Here is a 24,716-nt window from a genome sequence, read left to right as displayed (position 1 = left end):
TGGTGCTGTTTTTTACATCAGTAATGTCCTGACTATACTTTGTGATTAGTGGAATGCCAATTTGGTGAATTAAAGTACCAATTTCCTTCCAAAACAGCAAAATCTGTACATTATTCCAAACTTCTGGCCACCAGTGTATATTTTAAACACATAAAGATGAGAAAGAACCTGTGGTAGTGGTTGATACATTTTTAATTTTAAAATAACATTTACTAGACCGCATATTGTATGCCACACTGGCTGATAAATGACCAAAATCACCAACAGTATTAGGCAAGAACAAACAACGTAAGGTGATTACTGGGCAAGAAGGATAACAAAGAGGTATATAAATATACACATAAATAATATTTTGTAATTATGATGCTGATATTAAGTCATCCAAACACATTATATAATGTTGAATATTTTCATTTATACTCAAATACATATATGCTTCACTTACATTTCACTTTCTGATTATAATAAATAACTTATGTTGAAAAGCTTCACTTGACCTCATCATGGCGAAAATACACCGATCGCTCGGGTAGGCGGGGTGTGGCCCCTGAGCCTGATGAACTCTGGGATACACTTAGCCTGAAAGACCGCTCTGAGGTGGTATTTGCACTAGTGTGGATTTAGTGCGGGTTAAGTGCACTGAGCTTTGGCATGTTTTAGACATGAGACAGTCTTGAAGACTTACTTACTGTCACGTGCATGTGCACTCAAGTGGCCAAGACCGCAAGAGTTGGTATTGGGACAGGGCCCCAGATAGGGTTGCCACTTTTGTAGTTTTAAAATAAGGGACACTTTAATGGCAATAAATGTGTTAATATGCATTATTAATAATAAAAAAAAAAAAATGATATCCTTTCTTATATGCTAAAATGAGAACTTTCCTGACCCATGACTTATATAAAAAAAATACATCATTTATATGTTCAAAATATATTTATTTTAATTTTTTCGATTATTTGTCTTCTTTATCTTATTTATGTATACATTTTGGATGGTTTATAAAACATTTTTTAATCATTTTTATTTAGCTAGTTTTCCTTCACCTGTACTTGTCTTTATAATTGTATTCATACATTGTTTGATCTTATTGAACATTTATATAGGAAAAAACTCCAGTTTTACCACCATTTGTGGACTTTTCAGACGGTCCCTTACCACACCCTCCGGTAATAGCACGTTTTAGCACAACGTGTGGACTTTTCAGACGGTCCCTTACCCACCATAGGCAAAATTTCCAGTCTATATCTATGTTAAATTGGCGATCTGGAACGATTTCACAGTGACGCCATCTGACCAGTTTAGATACGGGACAAACCGCGTCCCGTATTGAATCATTTTATCTTTAAATACGGGACGATCCCGTATTTTACGGGACGGTTGGCAACCCTAGCCCCAGAGCTACTACAGCTGCAAATGGGGGCGCAGTTTGTCGTAAAATCTTGTGTTTCCACCAGACTATTGGAGCGCAAATAGTCACTTAGTTATCCAATCTCTTAATCCACTAAATGTCTAACCCGTTAACCAGTTTAATATATCTGCCCCATCGCGAAAAAAATGAAATATGCCCGTCTTCATTTGATTAGCAGTTGACCCCAAATATATCTGTCGTGGCCGTCTTGAGTTTGGCCCGAGCAGTGGTGGGCGGAGTTAGTGTAAATAGACTCTGCCAACAAGATGGACTATTTGCACTTAGTGTAAATAGACATTCCGTTCATTGATTTCATATATAGCGTACTCAGTGGCTTTCACTATATTTGGATTAGTGAATGAGTAAACGATTAAGCCAAAGTGCGTACTTTTATACTGTCGCAAAACTGTGGTGCAGTTTGCGGCATTTGGATCATGGCGGAGTCTGTAAACGGAGGACCGTTGATTTCGGTAAAACATTTGATTTTAATAACTTAAAACACAAATGTATGCATGTCATTTATTTTGCTATTGGTTATGTTTTTGACAGGGTAAGATATATGCTAGTTCCACGTGGCAAACCTCGAGGTTCTGTGTTATTGAAGATTTAACGGGGAACATATTGCTCAGATAGCAGCTTTTTGTTGACATGTTTAATGTTTTCCATGTAAACACATGCAGACCTAACAACCAAATTGATAGCTAATATTAATCTAGATCATCTAAATCTATTCGAGATCATCGCTTATTTTTAACAGTATTTTCTGGAATTTATTTTTAACATATAAACGATGATCTGATGCTTTTAACAACGAATTTATGTACAGATGTGAACACTATAGAGGGTTGATTACATTTACTGTTGACTATAAGATAGCGATATAACATTAGAGAGCTCAGAATTCAACAATAGTGATATGTTTATCTTGTAAATTGGATGCACTTGGACCTTCTGAGAGACACAGTATCTTACTATCTTAGCAAGTGTTTGGCTGTGAAGTGTGAAGTGACACCTTTTAATACAGCACAGTCAAAACATTATTATTATTATTATTATTTTTACATTTATGAACATAAGGGACATGTTTTCTATATTTGCTGGGATGGAATGCAATGCAAATGTAAACCAACCACATGCTAATAGTTAAGCTAATTTAGAGGAAGCTAAACCATTAACATATGGTTGGTGTACATTTGATTGCATTCTATTATTTTTTATAAATGACATCCATAGAATTGATTGATTTCTTCATCATTCCGAAGCGAGAACACAGTGATGTTGAGATAAGAAGTGGTACCCATAGTGTCTCTGTGCTGCCTGAAAAGTGCCAGATTAACTATTTTCCTGTCTGTATTCTGAGACAGAAACTAGGCCGTGAATGTTAGTGGCAGAACCACTAACAACTTCCAAGGTAGAAAATAAGAGGTTTGTTGTTGTGTCTTTGTTACATAATGTGGCAGTGCAGAGGTTCTGTGTTTTCATAAAACAAAGATAATCTCAAAGATAATGCAGTTTCACTCATCATAGATTTGACAGTTGGAAATAACCATCACTTTGAAAAAAAAAAAAAAAAAGTGTCAGGTTTTATGTGGATTGTCCTTCCTCACCAGGTCAGTGTGCTTAATATCACAATTAATTATTACAGAATACTGTGACATAAAAGAACTAGGGAAAGTTCATTGCTTTTTATGTAATAAAAATGTGTTTGTTTTAAACTGGGTATTGATACTGATTTCCCAATTCAATTCCAATTCACACGCTTTTCCAATTTTAATTTGATTCAATATCGATTCATGTGGTTATATTTCAGTTATGATGTCCCATTTGCTTACATATGAAAGAAATTCTCTCCCAGCTAATTCTGTTAATTATACAGGGGACCTTCTAACTAGGTACTTTACAAAAATATTAATTTGACTGTTTATTATATGTTATTAGTTTTTCTTCATTTTGGTCACACTTTGGCTTTTTAAAAATGAACAAATCCATGTATTCAATCAATAAATAAGATATTAATAGTTTATATTTAATATATTACTTTTTTGTTACTTGTTTGTTTAATTGCATAATTTGTAATATTTACAAGTATTTACATTGATTTGTTGAACACGTGCCATTACAAATGGTTTGCGTGGATCCAATGAGCTCTACCGTGGATCTCTTCTTTGGACACGCATTACACAGAACGACTTTGATTCTCAACAAGCAGTTAAAGGATCTCGCTGCTGAATACTGCACCACTATACTACACAATTACTGGTGAGTGAAATGTAAACATTTCCAGCCAGTTGCCAAATCTATGTTTTTTGTTTTATTTTTATTCTTTCCCCAATTTGGAATGCCAAATTCCCAATGCACTCTAAGTCCTCGTGCTGGCGAAGTGACTCGCCTCACAAATGGTGGTTGAGAAAACTGTTTTGAGAACTGAACGATGATCTAACTGAAACATTAATCTATAACTAGCCCACAAACGCATACAGCACATTACGGTCTTTGCTTACAACAAGACTTGTGCCCATTGCAGATGAATGAGAGACAAGCGAGTAAAAGATCACAACGTTTTTAATCACAATACACTAAATATAAAGAATAAAGGACACTCTCTCATGCTGTACATCTCAAGATACCTGCATTAAAAAATATTAATAAACTTCAGAAACATCAGACTTGCTTTGTATTCAGTAGTAATAAACTCTGGAAGCATTCAGGCATGAAATGTCTCGAACACAACTGCGAATTCGCTGTTATTTCTTCCTAATTTAAATTCATGCCAGCGGGTGCGTAACCAAGGTAGTTTCGTGTTGGGAACAGGATTTTGAGAGGGAAACAGTCGAAAATACACCTCTTCTCTGTATTAGCTGCTTTGACGCAGTTTGTTTACATGACTTCTGAAGGGGCGTGGTTAAAACTGACTATCCTTTGTATATGTCATCAGAGAAGAGTCAGTCATATAACCGGAAGAGCAAGTTATGACATTTAAAAATGTTTTATAAAACAACAAATGTGCATGGATGAATCATTCACAATAAGACCAGTAACATACATTAATAAAAAAAAAAAAATGGGTAAATTTGATTTCATGAGAATTTAACCAGGTCTCTGGGCAAAAATGCCACCAAAATTGCCAAAATGCCCCTGAAATTTAAAATGTGGGGGCAAAAAGCTTTTAACTCTGGTATTCTGTTCTAAACCTAGTTTAACACAAAAGCTTCAGATTGAGAATTTATGTTGATGAATCGATTAATTTAAAGTATTGGATGTAAATGGATAACGTTTTTATATGGTTCAAAAATAATGCCCTCATAAAGCTAAAAAAATGACCCTTGGATTTCAAATCCAGGGGGAAAATATACCTCTTTATGGAAGTAAATTTTTTGACGTTGGTATGAGGCTCAGAGTCATTATTGGACCACACTAACAAAAAATAGGTTGCCCAGACTAGTTACCAAGCTTATTCTTTATCAGTTTAATTTAGTATGCATATGTGACTGCTTTATACGTGTGTGCTTAATAGGGTTTTCTGTGGTTCATGAATACGAACTAGAGGTAGACAGATATATCAGCTTTACCAATTAATCTGTGCCGATATTTGCTTTTTGGAACTATAGGTTATCAGCTAAAATCTATGCCGATAGTTGCCAATGTTTTTTTTTATTTCATCATTTCAGAAAATGAGTCCCCGGTGTGTTTCAGGCTTATTTATACTTTAAAATCCTGCATTATGCACCAAATATAAAAATAATTTTTGGTGGAACACTAAACTGCATCTGGGATTCAATTATATTGCATTCTTCTCATTACAAGCCAGGTGTGGTCATGTTTCTCCATGGCACAACAAGTAGTAAAGTAAATGACAAGAGCAGCTGACTGTAGACACTACAGTAAACAATAAAAACAAAGAGTAATAGGAGTAATAAACAATATCATGCTAACCCGAATTACTTCCTTATGATGCGTTTCTGAGATCAAGACTGGCAGAATGAGAACAAAGTTAGCTTAAAATGTAGACATGAATGTCAAATTGTAACTACCATTTTGTCTTATAAACACATAAATAACCCTATAGTGCAATCAATGACAGAACATTAGAATTCAAAATGATTTGCTTATTTACCAAACATGTAGGAGCACATAGCACTATGTATTAGAGAGATATGCATGCATGTATGTATATATACACTATATGGACAAAAGTATTGGGACACCTACACATTACACCTACAGGAGCTTTTATGACATCCCATTCTAAATCCATGGGCATTAATATCGAGTTGGTCCCCCCTTTGCAGCTATAACAGCTTCCACTCCTCTGGGAAGGCTTTCTACAAGATTTGGAGTGTGTCTGTTGGAATTTTTGCCCATTCTTCCAGAAGAGCATTTGTGAGGTCAGACACTGATGATGGACAAGAGGGCCTGGCTCACAATCTCCGTTCTAGTTCATCCCAAAGGTGTTCGATAGGGTTGAGGTCAGGGCTCTGTGAGGGCCAGTCAAGTTCTTCCACACCAAACTCATCCAACCATGCCTTTATGGACCTTGCTTTGTGCACTGGTGCACAGTCATGCTGGAACAGAAAAGGGCCTTCCCCAAACTGTTTCCACAAAGTTGGAAGCATGGAATTTTCCAAAATGTCTTGGTAAGCTGAGGCATTAACCTTTCCCTTCAGTGGAACTAAGGGGCCTAGGCCAATCCTAGATAAACAACCCCATAGCATTATCCCTCCTCCACCAAACTTTACAGTTGGCACAATGCAGGCAGGCAGGAAACGTTCTCCTGGCATTCGCCAAACCCAGACTCGTCCATCAGACTGCCAGATAGAGAAGTGTGATTTGTCACTCCACAGAACACATTTCCACTGCTCCAGAGTCCAGTGGCAGCGTGCTTTACACCACTCCATCCGACGCTTGTCATTGTGCTTGGTGATGTAAGGCTTGCATACAGCTGCTCGACCATGGAAACCCATGCCATGAAGCTCCTGGCACACAGTTTTTGTGCTGATGTTAATGCCAGTGGAGATTTGGAACTCTGCAGTTATTGAGTCAGCAGAGCGTTGGTGACTTTTATGCACTATGCGCCTCAGCATTCGGCGACATCGCTCTGTAACTTTACGTGGTCTGCCACTTCGTGGCTGTGTTGTTGTGGTTCCTTAACGCTTCCACTTTGCAATAATACCACTTACAGTTGATCGTGGAATATCTAGGAGGGAAGAAATTTCACGAACTGACTTGTTGCAACAGTGGCATCCTATTACAGTACCACGCTCGAATTCAATGTGCTCTTTAGAACGACCCATTCTTTCACAAATGTTTGTAAAGGCAGACTGCATGGCTAGGTGCTTGATTTTATACACCTATGGCAATGGGACTGAATGGAAACACCTGAATTCAGTGATTAAGAGGTGTGGCCCAATACTTTTGTTCATAGTGTGTGTGTGTGTGTATATATATATATATATATATATATATATATATATATATATAATATTTATTATATTATATATAATATTTATTTATACAGTGTTGTGAAAGTATTTGATTTCTTCTATTTTTGTGTATTTTTCATACTAAATTGATTTAGATCTTCAAATGAGATATAACATAAAATAAAGGCAACCGGAGTAAACACAAAATACAGTTTTAAAATATATATTTTTTATTGAAGCAAAAACGTTATCCAACACCTATATCACCCATTTGAAAAACGAACTGCTCCCTTAAATTTAATAGCTGGTTGTGCCACCTTTAGCAGCAACAACTGCAACCAAACGCTTCTGATAACTGGAGATCAGTCATTCACAACGCTGTGGTAGAATTTTGGCCCACTCTTCTTTGCAGAACTGCTTTATTGCAGCCACATTGGAGGGTTTTCGAGCATGAACTGCCCGTTTAAGGTCCTGCCACAGCATCTCAATTGGGTTCAAGTCAGGACTTTGACTAGGCCACTCTAAAACTTTAATTTAGATTCTTTTGAGCCATTCAGAGGTGGACTTACTCCTATGCTTTGGATCATTGTCTTGCTGCATAATCCAGTTGCGCTTGAGCTTCAGCTCACAGACTGATGACCGGATGTTCTCCTTTAGGATTTTCTGGTAGAGAGCAGAATTCATGTTTCCCTCAATTATTGCAAGTTGCCCTGGCCCTGAAGCAGCAAAGCATTCCCACACCATCACACTACCACCACCATGCTTGACCGTAGGTATGATGTTCTTTTTGTGGAATTCTGTGTTTGATATACGCCAGATGTAACGGGACCTCTCTCTTCCAAACAGTTCCACTTTGGACTCATCAGTCCACAGAACATTCTCCCAAAAGCTCTGAGGATCATCAAGGTGTGTTTTGTCAAAATTCAGACAAGCCTTAATGTTCTTCTGGGTTAGCAGTGGTTTTCACCTCGCCACTCTTCCATGGATGCCATTTTTGGCCAGTGTCTTTCTGGTATTGTAGTCATGAACGGTGACCTTTATTGATGCGAGAGAGGCCTGCAGTTCCTTGGATGTTGTCCTTGGCTTTTTTGTGACTTCCTGGATGAGTCGTCGTGCTCTTGGAGGAATTTAGGAAGGTCGGCCACTTCTGGGAAGGTTCACTACTGTGCCAAGTTTTCTTCATTTGGAGATAATGTCTCTCACTGTGGTTCTTTGGAGTCCCAGAGCCTTTGAAATAGCTTTGTAACCTATTCCAGCCTGATGTATTTCAATCACCTTTTTCCTCATCATTTCTGGAATTTATTTCGACCTTGGCATAGTGTGCTACTGGGTGAGATCTTTTAGCCAAATTCATGCGGCTAAAAAAGTTATATTTAGGTGTTGATTTGATTGAACATGGCTGGCAGTAATCAGGCCTGGGTGTGTCTAGTCCAGCTGAACCCCATTATTAATGCAGTTTCATAGATTTGGGGATTTAGTAACTAAGGGGGCAGATACGTTTTCACACAGGCCCAGTTGGTATTGGATAACTTTTTTGCTTCAATAAATAACATTATCATTTAAAAACTGTATTTAGTTTTTACTCAGATTGCCTTTGTTTTATGTTAGATTTTGTTAGAATTTTTGAAACAATTTAATATGCGATATACACAAAAATAGAAGAAATCAGGGCAAATACTTTTTCACAGCACTGTACATATTTTTCCTAAAGGTCCACTTAGAACAAGAACAGTCACAATATTGGCTATTTTTTTCATTTTCCACCCTCTCTATCACCTTTAGAATTACAAATTTTTTTTAAAAGTTTTTTTTATGCTGCAACTTTAAAACCTCTGTGTAAATAGCCTTGACACTTGTGAAGTAACAACAGTTACTGATAAGTTGTGGGTGTGCTGTTGAGTCTAATTTGTGTGTTCTATTTAAACAGCAGCATATTTTCAAAGTCTGCATTGCATTATGGCAGTTCCACAAAACAATCTGTGATAAAATGTGCCACAAAAATCAAGGAAACAAGGAAAATCCCTCCCAGGCCTTGCCATGTCCATCCCGCATTTTCAAGCTAGTGTTTTGTCACTACTTACACAAGAACCAATTAGGGCTGCAACTAACGATTATTTTTATAATCGACTAATCTAACAATTATTCGACTATTCAGGCGATTATTGCAGCGATTAATCATTAGCTCTTAACCGACTATTCAGCTTGTGTCTCGACTTAAAAGGTTGTATTAAACATGCTTACAATAAAGAGGACAAAATCATCTTTTAAAAATACCTCTAAATGACATTCACTGAATTAAAAAAATACTTTTTATTGAGTTTAATTCAGTAAAAAAATCACTGCAAAAAATCCTGTTATAATCAAGTGTTTTTGTCTTGTTTTCCATTTAAAATTATCTAAAAATCCTTAAAACAAGCTACATTTACTTGAGAAGTAACACATAAGATATTTAGACTTGCTTTTTTCACTTGGTTATACTTCTGCACTTCTATACTTATATTCAAGATCTATTCTCTAAAAGCAAGTATAAATATCTCATATGCTGCTTCTCAGGTGAATGCATCTTTTTTTAAAGGATTTTTAGATGTTTTAAAATATTTGTATTTTTAATATTATATTCAATATTCTCAGATAACAATGTTTTCCTCTGCAGTATAGCTGCTAAATGTGTTGTTTTAAAGGAGTTTTAGATATTTATATTGGAAAACAAGCAAAAACAAATCATAAACGTATTTGGTTGCAGTGTATAATGGGTCGAAGATTACCCTCTCTCACCTTTCTGTTCACTTCAATCCATCTTTAACTCACAATAAAACAAACTCTCTCTATTAATAAAGCTGCATATTGCCAATTTTCTTAATGATAATAAACACACAGTGACAAACATACACTATATTGCCAAAAGTATTCGCTCACCCATCCAAATAATTGAATTCAGGTGTTCCAATCACTTCCATGGCCACAGGTGTATAAAATGAAGCACCTAGGCATGCAGACTGCTTCTACAAACATTTGTGAAAGAATGGGCCGCTCTCAAGAGCTCAGTGAATTCCAGCGTGGTACTGTGATAGGATGCCACCTGTGCAACAAGTCCAGTCGTGAAATTTCCTCGCTACTAAATATTCCACAGTCAACTGTCAGTGGTATTATAACAAAGTGGAAGCGATTGGGAATGACAGCAACTCAGCCACGTAGTGGTAGGCCACGTAAAATGACAGAGCGGGGTCAGCGGATGCTGAGGCGCATAGTGTGCAGAGGTCGCCAACTTTCTGCAGAGTCAATCGCTACAGACTTCCAAAGTTCATGTGGCCTTCAGATTAGCTCAAGAACAGTGCGTAGAGAGCTTCATGGAGTGGGTTTCCATGGCCGAGCAGCTGCATCCAAGCCATACATCACCAAGTGCAATGCAAAGCGTCGGATGCAGTGGTGTAAAGCACACCGCCACTGGATTCTAGAGCAGTGGAGATGCGTTCTCTGGAGTGACGAATCACGCTTCTCCATCTGGCAATCTGATGGACGAGTCTGGGTTTGGCGGTTGCCAGGAGAACGGTACTTGTCTGACTGCATTGTGCCAACTGTGAAGTTTGGTGGAGGGGGGATTATGGTGTGGGGTTGTTTTTCAGGAGCTGGGCTTGGCCCCTTAGTTCCAGTGAAAGGAACTCTGAATGCTTCAGCATACCAAGAGATTTTGGACAATTCCATGCTCCCAACTTTGTGGGAACAGTTTGGGGATGGCCCCTTCCTGTTCCAACATGACTGCGCACCAGTGCACAAAGCAGGGTCCATAAAGACATGGATGAGCGAGTTTGGTGTGGAAGAACTTGACTGGCCTGCACAGAGTCCTGACCTCAACCCGATAGAGCACCTTTGGGATGAATTAGAGTGAAGACTGCGAGCCAGGCCTTCTCGTCCAACATCAGTGTCTGACCTCACAAATGCGCTTCTGGAAGAATGGTCAAATTCCCATAAACACACTCCTAAACCTTGTGGAAAGCCTTCCCAGAAGAGTTGAAGCTGTTATAGCTGCAAAGGGTGGGCCGACGTCATATTAAACCCTATGGATTAAGAATGGGATGTCGCTTAAGTTCATATGCGTCTAAAGGCAGATGAGCGAATACTTTTGGCAATATAGTGTATTATGATTTAATAAGTCGCGAGCCATCGCGTTATAATCTAGCATCAGCAAGCGCGCGTGAGGGGGACGAGCATCCCCGTGACAGAGTGTGCATCAGTTGGGTGCAGTTTCAATTTCTTCCCCTTAGATCGGGACACTTCACGCTACTCATAGAAGAGGCACTGACCGCACAGAGAAATGCTTGTGTCGGAGTTTGTAGTTATTTATATGACCTGCTTATTTGACCTTATTATTTGAACTTTAATAAAGCTATAACGCATTAAATATAACTGCGTTAAAGATGTAATGCCGGGGTGTTTCATTTAAAGATGCTCTGATATGCAAGTTTTGCTTAAGCGGAGCTGCAGCTCTGGCTCCACAACGAGAGTGCTTCTGTATTTACTTATTTTGTATTTCTGTATAATTCCCTCACACTTTGCAATCTACATCACCTGAAGCTGTTTGGAAAGTTTAGAGTGCATCTGAACTGTGAGCAGTGTTTTCTTCCTCTCCTCAGTTAGGCGCGAGCTGCAGTGCTGCTCTCGCGCACCATCATTAGAGTTTAATGTGATCTCATGTTATGTTAAATGACATCAAACGACTATTCGACAAGGAAAATTTTGTATTGTCGACAATGTCGATTACGTCGACTAATTGTTTCAGCCCTAGAACCAATAGAGTTTGGCATCAGTGATGTCAAACTTGACACAATGAATTAATGCACCATTTTTCTGAAGGCAGTCTTGTGAGATTTTAAAGCTTCGACAGGTGGGTGGATTTTCAGTGAGTTATGACTTAAATTTTGGTCTATTCATCACAAAGTTATCGTAATGCTTCAGAAGACTTGGATTACAGCGCGTGTGTCATATAGACTACTTTTATTGGGCTTTTATTGGACTGAATTGATTAGAAGCCTTGTTTGAAATACACTTCAGCCACTGTTTTCTAGTGTTGGAAAGATAATCTTAATGTTATTAGGCAGGCCAAGTTGTTGAACACCATATACTTTAGGCGTCATTGACATTAAAATGTGAGAAAATGTGTTAAATGTATTTTTGAGTGAAGTCAAAGTTGCTGAATTTAAGAATGGTCTTTTTGCACTGGGGAGGAACATTTGAGTTACAGTTTGTTTTTTATTGTATATCAAACACAGTTCTTCCTAAAGATAATGAAAAAAAAACAAACAATTAATGTGTTGGTCATATTATATATGCTCTTGCTTTTTTGCCACCAGAAATGGCTTGAGGCTTCAGACAGAAAAGCTGCAATACTACGCTATGTGGGAGAGCAAGTCCCCCTCATTTACTGCCTGGAGGCGGAGTCACAACAACAAGAGGAGGACCAAAACATTCAGGAACGCCTTCTCTATCCCCTGGAGTGCTTCCTTTTTGGGGAGGACCCTTGTGTTGGCCTGGAGAAGTTAGAGCAGTGTAACAGTGGCTCATCTTCTCAGCAATGTGGACGTGTTTTTAAAGAAGGCGAGACAGTCTACTCCTGCAGGTTAGAGCAAAATCCCCTTAATAAATGACTTCACAGTTTATGCAGTCACCATCAACTGCTATACATTTTTGGGGGGCAATGCAGTGGTGCCTATTTTTTGATGTTTGACCTACAAATTTTTTCCAAAAATATAAAAATGCGTTTCAAATGTACAATAACTGCAATACGCCTCTTCTACAATTAATATGTATTAAGTGTATTTTTGATACTTTTTTTTTTTTAAGCATAATGTCAAAAAGTGGTGTAACTGTCCTGAGATCGCAACAAAGATTGTCATTATAAGGCTGGAAAAACCTTATCAGTAGGGCTGCTAGGATCACCATGACAACCCCCCCACCGCGGTGAGCCAATTGTGCTGGTTGTGGGTATACATACGAAACAAGAATGTCAGTGGGTTGTGTTATGTAAAGACTACTATAGGTACAGGAGATGAACCAACATAAACTTCAAAGTGTTGCAGAGTAAGTAGCATTGCCAGAGCCTCTTTCTTAATTGTGGAATACTTGAACTGATGCTTGTTGAACTTACGGGAGAAAGAGCACACTGGATGGTCAGCTGCATCCTTGCTCTCTTGTAACAGCATTGCTCCTGCACCTAAAGCGCTGCCATCTACCTCCAACTTAAATGGCATACTGAAATTTGGAACAGCAAGTATAGGAGCACTACATAACAGAGCTTTTACAGTGACAAATGCCTGCTGGAATTCAGTTGTCCACTCACAGTTTAAAGAGGGACTCAGTAAATTGGTAAGTGGGATAACAACAGTTGAGAAGTTCATACAAAAACTCCTATAATACCCAGCCGTACCAAGAAATCAACAGAGCCATCTCTTTGTAGTGGGTGCTGTAAAGGCAGTGATTGCAGCAACCTTCTGTTCAGCAGGTTGTACATGCCCTTTTCCAACCTGTTTCCTTAAATAGGTAATGGTGGCTTTCGCAAACTCACACTTAACAAGATTCAAAGTTAAAGCAACTCTTGCAACACATTTGAACACTTCCCTAAGAACATTGACATGGTGCTTCCAGTCAGGGGAATAAATTACCAAGTCATCTAGATAGGCATTATAACTCTGTACTTCAGCTAGAACCAAGTTCACCAATCGTTGGAATGTTGCTGGGGCATTTCACATTCCAAAGGCCTTTACAGAGTAATGTAGGAATTAATCAGGTGTCACAAAAGCGGAGATCTCCGAGGCTCGAGCTGTGAAAGGAACTTGCCAATATCCTTTCAGTAAATCCAGTTTAGTTACATATTTTGCTGAGCCAAAATTATCTACACAATCCTCAATCTTTGGAAGTGGGTAGGAGTCAGGTACAGTAACAAATAGTTGCAAACCCTCCTTACCTATTGCATCTAAATGCAGTGTTATTAGTAACTACGTGTTGCAAAAATGTGCAGGGCCCCTGACCTGTTCCCAATTCAGAAAAAAATAAAATAAAATAAGTTGTATAACAACGCATGCAACAGGCATGCAGGTGAGTCTCTTCAGGTCAGCCATCTTGGGTGTTTTTATATAGGCTCCCATTCCTCAGGTTCGCACAGCTGATTGGCTGTATAGCAGATGGCTTGTCAGTGATTGATTGAAGCAACAGCACTTGATTGAACCAATGGAATCAAGAGACTTGGAAAGCAAAACACACACACGCAGAGAAAAGAAAAACACAGAAACATACGCCTAGGAGGCGTAACACGTGTTACCTTCATATAAGGCTATTGGTGCAATAACCGACAGACATTTTAAAATCAATGCAAATTATTATCTTTTTTTTTTTTTGTTGTATTGTTTTTTGTGATATTTTTCAAAGGTTTTAATTTCTATTCTGTGTTCAATGACGCACTTTTTCAACAATTGATCCACAATAAACTCTTAGTTTGTGCGTACCCCTCCACTGCCCCCAACATACAACACCATTCACTGGCAATGGTTGACCCTTAACCACCGCAATGATAAAAATTTGCCACCGCAACAGCCCTACTTATTGGGTAGTTTGGCACAATCCTACATAAAAAAAAAGTCATTAACAGTTTTATTTTAAAGTAATATTTAAAAAAAAAAAACTTAAATCATAGTCATTGTGGCATTGCCAACATGCTGGAAGGCATTTTGTTTTCATGTGACAAACATTAATCAGGTTATGTTTAATGGGGGTTTTACAGGGTTCTGGAGACCTTCATCAATGGTCAAAATGTCAAGATCAATACGTTTACAAAAATCTGATAATTTAACATTTTTATATTACATGGTAAGTTTAGTTTAGGTTGTCAAATGGAATAACCCCAAGAAAACATCACAACCCCAGTGAGATCCTCTCAAAAACAATTTTATTTTCCTGTCGAAAATAATCAAAACATCTGACAAATGAAAAGCTCTCAGCCAAGGCAGAACTGAACCAATGTTTAATTATTGCCATCATTTATCTTTAATCCAACTTTAATTCAAAGTTGTCTAAAGGACTTTCAAAAACACATGAAACAAATATAAAACAAAGATCATTTTTCTTAGAACTTGGCACATGTGTTTTAAACTACATTTTAGTTTATTTTCATCATGTTCTACATCCTTATTTGCCATTGATCCTTCAGCTTGAGTCGTACACACTTAAGTGTACGTTTATGGAGTTTCTGAAGAATCCTGCTGCAGCTGAAAATAGTGTAACTTGCTGCAGCCCCAGAAGAAAGCTGAACATTATATGTTGTGACAATATCAATCTTGCGTTTGTGTATAAATTACTTGCAAAACGAGTCCGAAGTTCCTTATCTAGTGTATAAGGTCTACAAGGTTGTTAAAACATTCTTATTCTGTATATATTTGCAGGGAGTGTGCGATAGATCCCACTTGTGTACTCTGCATGGAATGCTTCCAGAAAAGCGTGCACAAAAGTCATCGCTACAAGGTACACTCTCTCAAAATCTTTGTCATCTTTGTTGGGCATAAACAACAATCTAAAGTAAACTAAGTTTTGCTGCAGTATTAATAGTTTCCTCACAATAAATTTGTTCATCCAAAAAGTTCACATCTGTCATTATTTACTCAAAACCCGTATGCTATGTTTTCCTTGGAGCAGATTTTTAACAGTTGTATGTAGCTTGCCATACAATGGGAGTTCATAGTGACTATCTGTCAAGCTCCTTCACAGGCAAGTAAATGGAAGCATGCTTCATGAAGATTATCAATGAATAACAATTACATTTTTTCACACAAAGCCATCGTATGGCTTTAGAAGACAAATAATGTAGCACACGGGTCACTCTCTTTTATGGGTTCTATTGTGTGTGCTTTTTGGAGCTTAAAAAGCCCATGGTCACTATAAACTACTGTTGTATGGTAAGGGCTATTTAACAATTTAGCAAAAATCTTTTCTCTTTTTGTGTTTCATAGAAGAATAACAACATACAAGTGTGTATATAATTACCGAATTCTCATTTTTTGGCGAATTGTTCCTTTAAGCCCTGTTCTCTTTAAAAGTAGAGTTTTGATTTTTGTGAGGTTTTGATTTTTTTTTTTTTTTTTTAATAGTTTGATAAAAGCAACTTATTTTGCACAACAAACATTTTACACCATCACAGATGCATGCATCAGCAGGAGGTGGTTTCTGTGACTGTGGAGACTTGGAGGCATGGAAGACCGGACCCTGCTGCTCCCAACACGACCCCGGCACATCAGTCTCTATGGAAACGGTACAGTTCATTGTCCAGAAGCTCTTCTATGTTGTATACGGTTGTAGATTTTTCCATGAGCACAATTGATGAACTAACTTCCTGCCTTGAGGTCAGAAGAGCAGTTTGACCAGTGGTAAAGAACACTTTGGCATTTGTAAACTCCAGCACATTCTTTCAAGCCTGGGAAAAAACAAAGTGTGTGGGAAAGTGACACACAGGATGTCTGTGATGCAACACCAGAAAGCAGGGATCTTCAGGCAGGGCTCGGAAATTAGGATTATAAGTCCTTTTAACAAATCAAGTTCAATCAGCATAACCTTTTTAGTACTTTAAGAGTAGATATATATATATATATATATATATATATATATATATATATATATATATATATATATATATATAAAAGAATGCAATACTTGTTGTGTTTACTGCCCTCAGAGACCTAATGCCTTTTTACTGACATTTTAGAAGCAGCATAAATACAATACAATTTTTGTCCTAATTATACAGTGCCTATTAAAAATCATCATACCTATTTGCAGTAGTCACTTTTTTTGTCTTACAGCCTGAAATGTAAGTTTTATTTAGATATTGTGCCTTACAACATTCAAGTAAAGGAAATAAAAAGGCAACAGTTCCAAAAATGGTATTAAAGATGATAAACTGGAATAAAAGGGATTGAAAAGGTTCATACCTCTGGAATTAATACTTCATAGAGCTACCTTTTGTTTTGATGACAGCCATCAGCCTGTTTGGATATCTATCTACTAGCTTCGTGCACCTAGATTGGGGAATATTTGCCAATTGTTCTTTGCAGAATTGTTTGAGTTCAGTCAAATTGTGGGGTGAGTGGCGATGGACTGCTCTCTTCAAGTCCATCCACAGGTTTTTTTTATTGAATTTAGGTCAGGGCTCTGACTGGGCCACTCAAGGACTTTGACCTGACTATCCTTAAGCCACTGCATTTTTTTGGCAGTGTGTTTAGGGTCATTGTCGTGCTGAAAGGTGAACCACCTGCCCATCTTCAGTTGTCAAGCAGAGGGCCACAGATTTTCCTCAAGAATTTGGGTGTGCATGGCAACATCCATTTTCCCATCAATCCTGATCAATTGTCCAGTCCCAACATAATGTTCCACCACCATGCTTCACAGTAGGTATGGTATGTTCTGGGTGGTGTGCTGTGTTTGGTTTTATCCAAATATAACACTTGGAGTTCAGTCCAAAAAGTTACATTTTTGTCTCATCTGACCACGAAGCCTTTTGCCACATGGCATCAGAATCTTCCAATGAGACTTAGTGTGGCACTTTTTCAGAAGAGGCTTCTTTCTTGCCACTCTGCCATACAGGTCAGCTATGTGTAAAGCTTTGGAGATTGTTGACACGTGCACAGACCAATCAATCTGAGCCATAAGGGCTTGTAAAATCCTTAAAAGTTGCCTTTGGCCTCTTGAAAGCATCCCTGATCAATATCCTCCTGGCACGGTCATCGAGTTTGGAGGGACGGCCCGATCTAGGAAAGGTTTTGGTAGTGGTGGTTTCCACTTCTTAATAATGCTCTGCACTATACCCAGAGGGATAGTTAAAGGCTTTGAAATTTCTTTTAACCCTTCTCCTAACCTGTGCCTTGCCACAATTTTATCCCGAAGCCCTTTTTTAAAGCACCTTTCCAACCTTGTTTAATTCTTGAATTCATTACCATGCACTACTAGTAATGGAATCCTCATGCAACAGCCAGTTTTATTCTAAGTAATCAAAACCACTACAGTTGATGTCAGGTGGGGGCCAAATAGCCAGGTGTGTGATCTGAAGGGTGACTGGTGACCTGAAAAGGTGACCTGAGCAAGTTTGTAATGGTTACTCTAAAGGCCTAAGTAGACTTCCATTTTTGACACGAATGCTCCGTGTCTGCGTACAGTCAAACACGAGCCTGTTAAAGGATATTCCACTTTACTGTTCACGCATACACAGGCGGTTGGCACATGCGCGCTACGACAGCTATGAGACACTGGACTATTTCTCCTTAGGAGTTTAGACAAATAAAGGTGTCTTTATATTCCTTCAGACTCTAGCTATACAAATGCAGGTAACTCCTGACCTCCACACACACCCGCGTTTGACTTGCACATTCACTGTGGTTATTTTTACCTTCATTTCCTGATGATGTTTAGTGGCGATTACATCTTCTAACATTGACAGCAATAGCTTAAATGTGAGTGTTGCCACCTTGTGAACCCATTAATTAGTGCAAATAATTCCAGGCGCATACACATTTAGAAAATTAGAAAAATCGGGCTGCACGTGTTCAGTGCTCGAGCACTCTGCTGATGACGAGATTTGCGTCACGCATCCTGTGCTCGAACGCTCGGCGTTCGTGTCTGACCGAAGTATACTTTAGGCTTTAGGGGGCTGGTCACTTATCTAAACCAGGTATTTTACTAATTCATTTTTACTAATTGTTCTGAAATTATTAAACATGTTATTTTCACTTTAACGTTGAAGATTAAAATGTGTAAATACAGCTGGAAAAGGATACATTGGATTTATTTAAATTTCCAGGGTGCAATGCCACATTTTTATTTTTCGGTTCCTTACTCTACTCTAAGAACACCTTAGCAACCTGCAGTGTAACTATAACACAAGTCAAGAATATTATCGTGTCTGATTTCTAGCTAGGAAAAATAGCTAGTGTGCTGATTTGGGCTTATTTTTCAAGGAGAAGGCCTGGATTTTAAAAACAGATGGTGTTGGTTCAGTGTTCAGATAACTCAATAGATCCACTCTGATAAGATCAGACTCCAGATCCACACATGCTCATGGCCAGTCACCACGTCCTCACCTTTGTTGGAAAACAGCAGGTGCCTTTTTGTGTTGAATGCCCCAGGCTGGCTTTTATTACTGTCGGGAGATCTAAACCTCCACATAATGAACATGACAGCTCGTCATTAAACCGAAAGGGCAAACATATGCTGCTCAAAGTGCTCTTGTCATGTTTTGTGGAAAGTCACATTTGTTTTCTGTAGCTAAGCACTGTTATTGGTGATTTACCTGCTGGGACTGGCTTTTTTTTTCTTTTCTCCCCAATTTGGAATGCCCAATTCCCAATGTGCTCTAAGTCCTCGTGGTGGCGTGGTGACTCGCCTCAATCCGTGTGGCGGAGGACGAATCCCAGTTGCCTCCATATCTGAGATAGTCAATCTGCGCATCTTATCACGTGGCTCGTTGAGCGCATTACCGCGGAGACATAGCGCGTGTGGAGGCTTCACGCTATTCTCTGCGGCATCCACGCACAACTCACCACGCGCCCCACCGAGAGTGAGAACCGCATTATAGCGACCATGAGGAGATTACCCCATGTGGCTCTACACTCCCTAGCAACCGGGCCAATTTGGTGGCTTAGGAGACTTGGCTGGACTCACTCAGCATGCCCTGGATTCGAACTTGTGACTCCAGGGGTGGTAGTCAGCGTCAGTACTCGCTGAGCTACACAGGCTCCCCTGGGACTGGCTTTTAGAAGTTTCAGCTTATGATCTTCTAGTATTGAGGATTTGAAGAAATATACATTATGAGAATAAACAATTATACATCCTCTCTCTACAAGCTTTCTGCCCCTAAAATACTTAAAACGGCAATGAAACCACAACATGGATTTTATAGTTCACTCAAAAATGAACAAACCGTTATCATTTACTCATCAATTTAATTCTAAACCTATATGATTTTTTTTTTCTTATTTTGAAAGCAAAAGGAGACATTTTACAGAATGTCCCTAATGCTCTTTAATGTACAATAAAAGCAGATGGGATCGGATGCTGTTGAGCTGCAAAAATGACAGTAAAGGTATCATTATAATATCATAAATGTAGTCCTTAAAATTTAGTGAACTATATTCCAAGCCTTCTTAAGCAAAACGACAGCTTTTTGGTGAGAGTAAAAACTCTAAATGATATTTAAATCAATATTCACTGGAATGTTCCCCTTAGCTCTTCCATTTTCGTCCTCGTACATTTAAATATGGCGCATTAAGCCACGTTTTGATGTCAGTGACATTAAGCGGAATTGGTTCTCGCTGATGGTCATTGGCGTCAAACATGTGTAACAAGTCTTGACGAGTCATATAGACTTCTTTTAAAGGATTTTTTTTTTTTTTTTTTGCCAGTTTCTGAGCTTGATAATACCGTAACCATTCATTTTCATTGTATGAAAATAGTGCCTATAGCATTACTCCTTTTGTAGAAAAAATGTAAATAATTACATCTTATGGGTCTGGAAAGACATAAGTGTGAGTAAATGATTACAGAATTTTAGGTTTTGGCTGAACTTTCACCTAATACATCTAAAACAAGTGACATTGAGCTTGTTTACATGCACACCGATATGCTGATTACTCCCAGAAATCAGCTTATTAAAAAAATCTGACAAAGCAGGAAAACCATGTTTACTTGAGATTTGGTATAATTGAGTTATTCTCTGCTTTTGACTTCAATCCGTGAAGAGGTATGCACACAACACATACGTTCATTGAATAGAACGCCGGTAATGGGCAAAAATCTACATGTGTCAATAGGTTAATTCTTAAGCTGTTTGTGACCTTACACCGATAAAGGAAAGCCGTTTGACCACAAACGTTGTTTGCTTAAGCATAAACGTTGTAGGAACGTACATATCAATAGTGAAAACACTTGGAATGCCAGATAATGATTTTTAGTCGATTATTAGCATCTGTTGCTTTGAACAAGTACAAACTTCACTGAATGACAAGATGCAGTTATGAAATCTGTTGCACGAAATCTTCCGTTATGAAATCACAGAAGTGTGTGTGTGCATGTGTGTTACAGGATGAGTGTGTGATGGATCCAGGCCTCCAGGAACGGGCTCAGTCATTGTTCCAGGTGCTGCTGAGTTACACTATTGACATGCTGGTTTGGGAGGAGGATGATGAACTCTCAGAAGAGCTGAAGCCCAAGTAAATGAACTAATGTTAAACATGCAATGTCCAAAACAATACTTTACATGTAGCTCCATGAAAAGTTTAGTAAAAGAGGTTATCTTACCGGTTTAAACAGTACTACTTCCTGTTGCAGGCCAGAGATGCAGCTTAGTGCAAGACAGGTAAAGGAATAGTTCACCCAAAAGTGAAAATTCTGTCATAATATACTCACCCTCATGTTGTTCTAAACTCAAATGACTGACTTTTCATTTAAACTACTAAAAATGTTTTGGGTTGTTTCTCATCAAAACCTTGGAATATGACACAGAATTTGCATGGACTACTTTTATACCTTTGGGTCCTTGTTTAAAACAGTTCACCCAAAAATGATAATTCTCTCATCATTTACTCACCCTTATGCTGTCTCAAACTCGTATGACTCTTTCTTCTGCGGAACACGAACAAAGATCAATGGGGTCCAACACTTCCAAGCTCCAAAAAGGACATTAAGGCAGCTAAAAGTTTATCCAGACAAATATGTAACTGCGCTTTGCCCATGTACATGCGGGCTTCAAATCATGATTGCCTAGGATACTGCAGATGGCAAGATTTTTTGTTGAAAAGGATTTACATTTTAGTCTGTTCTCACCCAAAACTGATCGTATCGCTTCAGAAGACGTGGATTAAACCACATGCGCCGTATGGACTACCTTTATGCTGCCTTTTCTGTCCTTTTTGGAGCTTGGAAGTGTAGGACCCCATTGACTTGCATTGTAAGGATATATAATTACATCATGTCTCCATCAAAATATCTGTTTTTGTGTTCCGCAGAAGAAAGTCATATGAGTTTGAGATGGCATAAGGTTGAGAGAATGATGAATTATCATTTTTAAGCTTAAAATGCGCCACTATCCATTTGCCATTTTATTGAGAAGAAAGTTTGTTATATTAATTTAAAGAAATCTCCTTTTGTGTGCTGCATAAGAAATAAAGTGATACCAGTTTGGAACGACATGAGAGTGAGTAAATTGACAGAATTTTCATTTTTGGGTGAACTATACCTAATATGGATTTTAGATCAGATCAGGTTTGTATCTATATAAAAAACTGATTTTCACAAAGAAGCCTACCCTGAGAAATATTCAGTTGAGTAAAAAGTGGGACAACTAGCCCCGTCCCCCACCACTCAAACATTTAGCATGCATTTACTATTTTGTATTAAAGACAAACTGTTATTTAATGTTGTGTTTAGAGTGAAGGAGGACACCTACTTCTGTGTGCTCTACAATGATGAACATCACTCATACGACCATGTCATCTACACACTTCAGCGAGCTATCAACTGCGACCCAAATGAGGCTAAAACATGCACTGCTGTCATTGACAAGGAGGTGTGGTACTTTAATAATGTTTAATAATTAAATATTTAATAAAAATAGTATTCTTATAAATTCTCATTTACTCACTTTCATGTTGTTACAAACTTGTATGACTTCCTTTCTTTTGTGGAAAACAAAGAGTGATGTCAGGTAGAATGACAGCCTTAGTTACCGTCCACTTTCATTCTGTGGGAAAAATAAAAGATGCAGTGGTGCTCAGTCAGAGCTGTCATTTTGCCTAGCATATCCTTTTGTGTTCCACGGAAGAAACATTTGTAACAACATTAGGGTGAGTAAATGATGACAAAATCATAATTTTTAGGTGAACTAGCCTTTTTTACTGCCTCAATCAGATATTACTCACTTTGATTGCCAGTCAATTGTCTTGAGGTCAAAAAGAAATGCTTCCTTGTCTAATAAACACAATCTACTAGTATAATGCATACAAACAGCTTCAGGAAGATTTCATTAGTGATGACCATCGAGGAATATCTCAGTCACAGCCTTTTCTGTGCAGATCTTCACTGTTCCCACTCTGATACGATGAATAACTATCTGAAATTACAACAGTCATGTTTGTGTAGCATCTTTCTGTAATCCATTATACAGCCCAATACATTTTTACTAATCTCAAAGCAGGGATGTATTGATGTATCATGTACTGGTACTCCATGTGACTTACAGTGGGATTCAAAAGTTGGGATTTAAAATCTAATTGAAACCAGGAGATAAACCAAGTTTTAGGATTTTGAAAAATGTATAACAAAGAAACTGTATTAAATACAGTAAAATGAATAAGAAATATTTACAATTTCTAGGTCACTAATTGGAATCACATTTTCAAAAATTCAAAACTCTTCACACATTACAGTACACTAATCTAGGGGGCCTGGGTAGCTCAGCGAGTATTGACGCTGACTACCACCCCTGGAATCACGAATTTGAATCCAGGGCGTGCTGAGTGACTCCAGCCAGGTCTCCTAAGCAACCAAATTGGCCCGGTTGCTAGGGAGGGTAGAGTCACATGGGGTAATCTCCTCGTGGTTGCGATTAGTGGTTCTCGCTCTCAGTGGGGCGCGTGGTAAGTGGTGCGTGGATTGTGGAGAGTAGCATGAGTCTCCACATGCTGTGTGTCTCCGCGTTGTCATGCACAATAGTTCAATAATTTTTCAGTTTTAATACATATGCATTTCAAAGCTTAGCTATATTTATATTTGTTAAACAGAATAATGGCATGCCCTACAGCAAAATCAAAGAAAAGTATTCTTCTATTGCACAAACAAACTTTTCATTGGTGTTGTTACTATTATTAAAGGGACGGAGAGCAGTTAAGAGAGGTACTCTAAGTTCCTGCCAACAAGTCAAGGAAAGTATCAGGGTAAACATCCTCATTATACTTTATTCCAATACATTCATTTTCCATCATCAAAGCTTTATATATGTAATGAATAATTCAGAGTATCCGTTCACCCGTCTCCGTGTTTCCTCTGCAGCATAACTCAGAGCAAATTACCCAGCAGCCTTTGCGGGTGGAGATCCTTCACACTGCTGTGATGGCTCATCAGACCTTTGCCCTCAGACTCGGTACATGGTTCCAGAAGATCAACGGCTACTCAGGTAGAGAATTGAGAGCATTAAGGCATGTTCACACCAAGACTGATGCAACTTCAGTGGCGAGACTACACAGGAAACGCGACGTCCCATGATATTTCCTAAGAAATGTGGCAACAATGAGTTTAATATATGTATAAATAATCTATATAAGTTACATATGACTTTTTTGTGCATTTCAATATTTTAAAGAAATAAAGTTTTCTATATGAAAACGCCAATAGAAGACCGTGGACGAACAGCCCATAAAGCGCTATTGAAGCTGTGCTTCAAAATCATTACTATTAAGATGCGTTTTGGCCGTCAGTTTGAAACGGGATGCTGCTAGGAACAGGTGCAATATACTTCCGGAGAAGTTCTTCTTTGTTCAGTGGTAAAAAGGATGTTCGAAACAGCCGAGCAATGGTATAATGTTTGCGAACATTCAGACACCCGCCGCACCGCTGTAGCAAGTGTTTAGAAATAAATTTAAATATGAGGACGTTCAAGACTACATGTATAACATCAACTAATGTGATATTAAAATGTGTTATCAATGACTTCATGCCTAATTCTATGAGGAGAATTCACACTAGATCAGTAAAAGATGCTTTTTAACCACTTGATGCAGTAGAAAATGCGCAATATGTCTTGTTTACATACTAAATTCATGATGCTAATGCGCTAACACGCTATACGTGGCCAATAATATGCACTG

At 38.3% G+C, this 24,716-nt stretch overlaps 1 protein-coding gene across 2 annotated transcripts in view; it reads left to right on the top strand.

Moving 5' to 3' along the window:
• Positions 1-1,660: 1,660 nt before the first annotated feature.
• The window catches only part of ubr1 (ubiquitin protein ligase E3 component n-recognin 1), a 68,408-nt gene continuing 45,352 nt past the window's right edge, over positions 1,661-24,716 (top strand). The window contains exons 1-8 of one of the 2 annotated variants that reach the window (XM_051722879.1): positions 1,661-1,878; positions 12,177-12,442; positions 15,258-15,336; positions 16,010-16,120; positions 20,938-21,065; positions 22,282-22,420; positions 23,724-23,786; positions 23,902-24,025. In XM_051722879.1, the coding sequence (XP_051578839.1) occupies positions 1,843-1,878; positions 12,177-12,442; positions 15,258-15,336; positions 16,010-16,120; positions 20,938-21,065; positions 22,282-22,420; positions 23,724-23,786; positions 23,902-24,025 (946 nt within the window). In that variant the 5' untranslated portion in view covers positions 1,661-1,842. Of the gene's footprint in view, positions 1,879-3,500; positions 3,668-12,176; positions 12,443-15,257; positions 15,337-16,009; positions 16,121-20,937; positions 21,066-22,281; positions 22,421-23,723; positions 23,787-23,901; positions 24,026-24,716 lie in introns of those variants that run through there. The other variant, XM_051722880.1, reaches the window with a different exon arrangement.

The sequence above is a fragment of the Myxocyprinus asiaticus genome, chromosome 17 (genome assembly GCF_019703515.2).
Source record: "Myxocyprinus asiaticus isolate MX2 ecotype Aquarium Trade chromosome 17, UBuf_Myxa_2, whole genome shotgun sequence".
Classification (NCBI taxonomy): domain Eukaryota; kingdom Metazoa; phylum Chordata; class Actinopteri; order Cypriniformes; family Catostomidae; genus Myxocyprinus; species Myxocyprinus asiaticus.
The sequence above is the reverse complement of the archived record's forward strand: the minus strand, read 5'-3'. Positions and strand labels throughout refer to the sequence as shown.